Source organism: Nicotiana attenuata, unplaced genomic scaffold (assembly GCF_001879085.1).
Source record: "Nicotiana attenuata strain UT unplaced genomic scaffold, NIATTr2, whole genome shotgun sequence".
Taxonomy (NCBI): domain Eukaryota; kingdom Viridiplantae; phylum Streptophyta; class Magnoliopsida; order Solanales; family Solanaceae; genus Nicotiana; species Nicotiana attenuata.
In genome coordinates this window covers 9,978-16,153 of record NW_017675969.1, presented here as the reverse complement: position 1 = coordinate 16,153, position 6,176 = coordinate 9,978, and the positions used below count along the sequence as shown (strand labels likewise).

Here is a 6,176-nt window from a genome sequence, read left to right as displayed (position 1 = left end):
GTAATCAAAAGACTTTATATAGATAGGTACATAAGTAAAGATCACTTCACTCACTATTACATACTCCTCGGTCCCAATTTATATATGTGACCTGATTTTCTTTTTAATCTATAAAACAAAGATATTTTTATGTTTAAAAAAAATTAGCTTTACACTTCTTATTATCTTTATAATGAAATAATTTTAGCCAACTAAATATTTATAACTATTTTAAATTATAAGTTTCAAACGTTTTTTTTCTTCTTCTTAAATTCCATGCACAACATATGATTTCTTTTAGCATATGTTCAGCTGCTCATAGAAGCATTTTTTTTATTAGAAGTACTTAAGTAGTAACTTTTATAGCTAGTTAAAAGTAATACTATATACTTTAACTTCAATTCATGATTATTATGATTAAATTATTTGATTTGGTGTTAATATTGAGTGCAAATACCTAACGATACTTTTTCGAAGTGAGTCCTCTAAACTAGTTAGAGGCTAAATAAAAAATTAATTTTATGGTGGGTTTTAAATTTTAATTAAGATGACTTCAAGTGTTAATAATTAAATTAAAATTTAATAAACGTACTTATTTAACGAACAATTTAAGGCCAACCGTATATGAGCATCTCGGAAGAGAAATTTTGGATAAAATTGTTATGTTACGGATTCAAGTTTTGGAAGCAATCATTAATGCTCATTAGGATAGGTTATCGTTATTATAACTCTTGAGACACAGTCTTCTTTTAGACTTTGCGTGAACATGAGATATTTTATGTACTATTCTACCTTTATATGAACTTTTACCCCTTCTCCTGTATATATAGGGGCGAAGCCACACTTTGGTTAGGGTGATCAATTGATTATTTTTTATCAGAAAATTATATTGTATATATAGGTAAAATATCAAATTTTAAAGGTACATAACGTATATTGAACACTTTTGAGGAAATTTTTTGCTCCGCCCCTGCCTGTATACGTCTCCATTAATTACAATAAAATTGTCAAAAAAAGCGTAAAACACATGGCATCTGTTGCATGCACGTAGCCACCTGCTACCACAGACACCTGACTCTGCTTTGTGTTGTATTTATCCCTCCGAATATTTTCAACTGCTGCCGTTTCCTTCTTATAGCCAAAGAATGGATAAAGCTTGCCTTTGGCTTGTTTGTTGTTTTTCCTCCTAGGGCCCTAAAAAATAAAAAGCTTTCAAATAGACACTCAAACTTTAGAAGCAAATTGAGAGGTGAAAAATTAATGTTAATGGAAAAGTTTTTAAGACACGAGGTTCTTGGCTGAGATATTTGTCATTTGAATTGAATCCCCACGCTTAAGTTTTTTTCCCTAGCAAACGAAGAATTAATATATAGATTTTCGAGAAATTATATGAATATTTATATAAAGTCAAGGCATTACTCAAAGATATAATATCACGCTTCCGTATTTTCAAAATCATAGATTAATGTCTTTGATCATATAATGCATACTTCTTGCTCTAGCATGTAAAAAGTCTCGTTTTTTTACACCAATTCCAGATGTAACAAATATAGCTTATACGTTTACTAATTAAATATTTGATAACTGCAAAAGATTTTAGCTCCAACAAAATTCAAATCTCAACCATAAAACTACAATTAACGACATGTCTTAAAAGGTAGGTAGAAATACATATAATTATAATGTGCATAATAGTATTGTATAAACAGTTTAGCTTGACATGCATAAAAATCTCATCCAAACGATAAGATATATCGCTGCTCAAATATCGATTAAGTTCTTGTAAATAAATACTATAAATATAAATAAATATGGTCTTTATACTTAAAACGAACTGTGTTAAAATCATAAAATGAGAAATCAAAACTAATTCAATTGCATGATTAAGTTAGTAAAGGACAAAAGGGCCAAAACTAATAATATTATGGGTCAAACAAAAGTTTCTTAAAAATTGAGGGACTTAGTGACGTGGGATAAATGAAGTTAAAAATACAAATGGCAACATTCTCCGAAACGGTTCGTTACACATCGCTTTTCCTTATTTGCCACTAAACACACACACACACAGTGCACCGTCACCGCCCTCACTCCCCCCCCCCCAACACCCCCCACTATACAATTTATACCTGTCCAGTACTCTGAGTCTCTCACCATTTTTTTCGTCCCTTTTTCTGCAAAAAATATTCTCTCTCAGTGAGTTCCCTTAATTTTATCTGCAAAAATTTGAACCCAAAATCAGAGCTCAAAAACAAAGGAATTCTGGTTTTGAACATTAGAGATGGAACAGGAGAAAATGGTAACAGATGATGTCATCAATGGCGGACTACTAACAGTGAAAGAAGAGCCAATATTATTTCTTGATGAAGAAGAAGATGACATTATTGGAACTGTTAATACTAATAATGGAGTAGATGAGTTTAGTAGCTCACTACTGCCAATGCCATTGGAGGGGTTACGTGATATGGTTCCACCGCCTTTTTTGAAGAAAACATTTGAAATGGTGGATGATCCTAATACTGACTCTATAATCTCTTGGAGTAATACCAAAATCAGCTTTGTTGTTTGGGATCCTCATAAGTTCTCTATCGATCTTTTGCCTAAACATTTTAAGCATAATAATTTCTCTAGCTTCATTCGCCAGCTTAATACCTATGTAAGTTTCCCTAATATATGAGTACTTTGTTTTCTATTACTACAAAATTAGCTGGGAAATGAATACTTAGCCTTAATTAATATATCTGCTGGTGCTAATTCTGAAATATGGTGAGTTCAGTTTTGAAAGTTAAAATTAAGTGTTTCTTAAGGAATATTCAAATTTCTTTAGTGAAGTAGTGATTGAGTTGCATGTGGGATTACATACACGGTGAAATCTGTTTACATACTATCCTCTCCAGACCGCACTTATACGATTACACTGGTTTTTGTTGTTATTATTGTTGAAGTAGTGATTGGGTAGTGATTGAGTGCTCCTGTGTTTGGTTAAGTTTTAAATTCTATGCACTTATAGCTTATAATATATTTACACAATTAGGTCATTTATGGTCATTATAGTTTCTTGATAAGCATTAATAGGTAATTTGATAAAAATGGTAATTGAGCTGCTAAAGCATATGAAGAGGAGCCTTAATCAATGGTAAAGTTATAAAGTTATTTTCGTGTGATCTATAGGTCACGGCTGTAGCCACTAATCCTTGCATTAGGGTCTGATGTGTACATCACATCCATTGGGCGCGGCTCTTCCCCTTTTACCCTGCGTTCCCCTTTTACCCTGCGTAAAGGTGGGATGCCTTGTGTACTGGGTTGTCCCTTTTTTTCCCTTCATGTTAAATTATATAAACATAAACCCAATTTTATTGATTATGGCTTATTAATTAAAATATATTCTATTTTGTGGGGGTTGTAGCGTTTCAGGAAGATTGATTCAGACAGATGGGAATTTGCAAATGAGGGATTTCAGAAAGGGAAGAAGCATTTGCTGGTAAATATGAAGAGGAGAAAGCAGCAGCATACTCATCAGAGCTTGCATCAAGGAGGAGGATCAGCACAATCTTGGCTTGGTTCTTGCAATAAGGATGGGTTTGAGGCTGAATTAGAGAAGCTGACAAAGGATCAAAACACATTGAAAATGGAAGTCCAGAGTCTTAAACAACAACAAGAGAGCACAGAAAGCTACTTAGCTACTGTTAAAGAGAGGTTACAGAATAGTGAGACTAGGCAAAAGTATATGGTAATCTTTATGGCAAAAGCATTCAAGAATCCTCTCTTTGTTCAACATTTGATTGAGAAGATTAAACAGAGAAAGATTTTAGACAATGGTACTGTCGCAAAAAAGAGGAGGTTGGCTAATACTCAATGTGATAATAAGTGTGATGGACATAGTCTTCAAGTTCAAGAGGAATTCACAACAATTAAGTCTGAAATACAAACACTGTTTTCTTCTGATGAATCAAACAGTTCAGCGGACGAACAGAAAAGGAATAGCCAAGACATGTCATCTGAGAACTATATATTGTGGGAGAAGCTGATGGAAGATGATATGATATATGAGAATGGAGCAGAAAATGATAAACATCATTGTGATATTTTTCTTGAACTCGAGGATTTGATTGCAAGTTAGAGAGTTTGTTGAGCAAGTTAGCTGTCCTGGTTCAGCACTACAAGATAATTGGTATAGCTCTGCTTTCGTTGTTGCATTTTTTGTTCTGGCTTTTCGATAATGCTGTGACTATGTTTTTCTTGGGTCGAGGATATGTCGGAAACAGCCTCTCTACCTTTACAAGGCTAGGGGTACGGCTGTGTACATACTATCCTCCCCACTCTCCAGACCCTAGTTGTGGGATTACATTGGATCTGTTGTTGTTGTTAGATTTTTATTCTGGGAGTAAACTATGACAAACTATTGTCATGTGCACTGTAAAACTCATAGTTGTACCTTTTCATGTTGTAGGAGGGCAAATAAGGAAGCAGCTATTTTGAAGAGATGTGGTTTAATTCTCTTTCAACTGCACAGGAGCCAAAATCAAGAAAGTGGGGTGGTGTTTAGATTATGTGTTTATTGTCATAGTCTTTATCAGTTAGTGACTAACAATGTACAAAGTTTATATAGCAAAAACAGAAGATCCAAACATTAAGGTGGTTTTTGTTGTTGTTAGGTGGTTGTTTAGTAGGTGCACAGGAGAATGTAGGCTTGTTAACCATATTACTCTGTTCTACTCTGCTTCAACATTAATACTGTTTCTCAGCTTTGATGTTTCAAATTGTTGCCTCATGAATCAGAATGAATGGAGTTGGTCTCTAAGATGTGGCGGAGCTAGGTGGGCGGAGGGGGTTCAGCCGAGTTCCCTTCGTCGAAATTTATACTGTGTAGTTGACTCCCCTTAGCTTTTTTAAGTGTTTATTTTTGAAGCTCCTAAATTTATTTTAAACTCTTATTATTATTATTACTATATACCATATAATTTATACAAATAATTAGTATAAAGAAAAGTGTTACAGTATAATTTTTTGTTACTTGATTGAGGTTATTTTATATAATAAATTTATACATTATGATAATTTTCTTCTTTCATTAATTATTATATTTGCTTCACTCTTCAATTGTAATTTTATTTTTTTTTACGTAGGAATTAAGTTTTATATATATATATATATATATATATCGATAACATAATAAATTCTTCTATAATGTTTTTTGAAATTGCATGAACACAAAAGCATTTATGCACCGATTATATATATATATATATATATATATATATATATATATCGACAACATAATAAATTCTTCTATAATGTTCTTTGAAATTGCATGAACACAAAAGTATTTATGCACCGATTTTCTTTTACTAGAATTCGACATATTATATTAGGTTATTTACAATTTATTTTAGATATGCATAAATAAGTGCTACTTAATAGAATAGACTATAATTATTGTTGAGTCAATTTTTTTGACACTGTCAATGCTCAAAGTTTAAGCTAATATTTTTCTTGTTTGTGATAATAGGCAAATTAAAAATTTTACTTGAGTTCTGGACTTCAACATCCGATAGTCCACAACTTTATTTTTTGTGCTCTTCTTTCTATTTTTTTTAATTTATTTTGATTTTTTTGTCTTAAATGAATAATTTGTTATTTAAAAAGTAATTTTTGTTGTTAGTATAAATATTTTATAAATTAAAGTTAAGGGCCTCTCAATATAATTTTGCTTTAGGTCACGAGATTCGTTGAGCCACCCTGGTTACCACATTACGTTGACATATGACGTCGCTTAAGTTAGATATATATTTTTCTCATTTTCTCAGATAACTAAGAATTTAATTTGCCTATATAGAAACAAACTATATATTAGGAGGTTAAAAATGCATTTAGTAGATTTTGTTATTATAATGCTTACATGCAGTTCCAATCAAAATTTCAAGCGATATGTATTTTAAATTAGAAGTAACTTCGAGAATAATGATCGAAGTAAGTAGAGCAGACAAGATAGATGGATGTTCCCCAACTTTTGACAAATGTAGATAATATGCAATCCTATCTTTTTGCCTTTTCCAGAATGGTATAATTGTAGGGACCTAAAACGCAGGAAACTTCAGCCAAAATCATAGACGAAGTGTGCAAATTAGAGCCACAAAATCAACATTATTATGAAACAGTAAAAGAAGAAGAAGAGTATTGCAGAGAAAAGTAGAGGGAGA

At 32.0% G+C, this 6,176-nt stretch overlaps 1 protein-coding gene across 1 annotated transcript; it reads left to right on the top strand.

Annotated features, from left to right (window-relative positions):
* Nucleotides 1-2,117: 2,117 nt before the first annotated feature.
* LOC109220632 (heat stress transcription factor A-2-like) lies at nucleotides 2,118-4,731 on the top strand. The gene is made up of 3 exons (XM_019385092.1): nucleotides 2,118-2,632; nucleotides 3,383-4,147; nucleotides 4,427-4,731. The coding sequence occupies exons 1-2, from the start codon at nucleotides 2,258-2,260 to the stop codon at nucleotides 4,094-4,096; spliced, it is 1,089 nt and encodes a 362-aa protein (XP_019240637.1). The 5' UTR covers nucleotides 2,118-2,257; the 3' UTR covers nucleotides 4,097-4,147; nucleotides 4,427-4,731.
* The last annotated feature ends 1,445 nt before the right edge of the window (nucleotides 4,732-6,176 follow it).

Excerpts from the sequence above, each read along its gene's own strand:
- LOC109220632 (XM_019385092.1), top strand. The coding sequence starts at position 2,258 with ATGGAACAGGAGAAAATGGTAACAGATGATGTCATCAATGGCGGACTA. Across the intron at positions 2,633-3,382 it reads TTCGCCAGCTTAATACCTAT|CGTTTCAGGAAGATTGATTC; the intron begins GTAAGTTTCCCT and ends TGGGGGTTGTAG.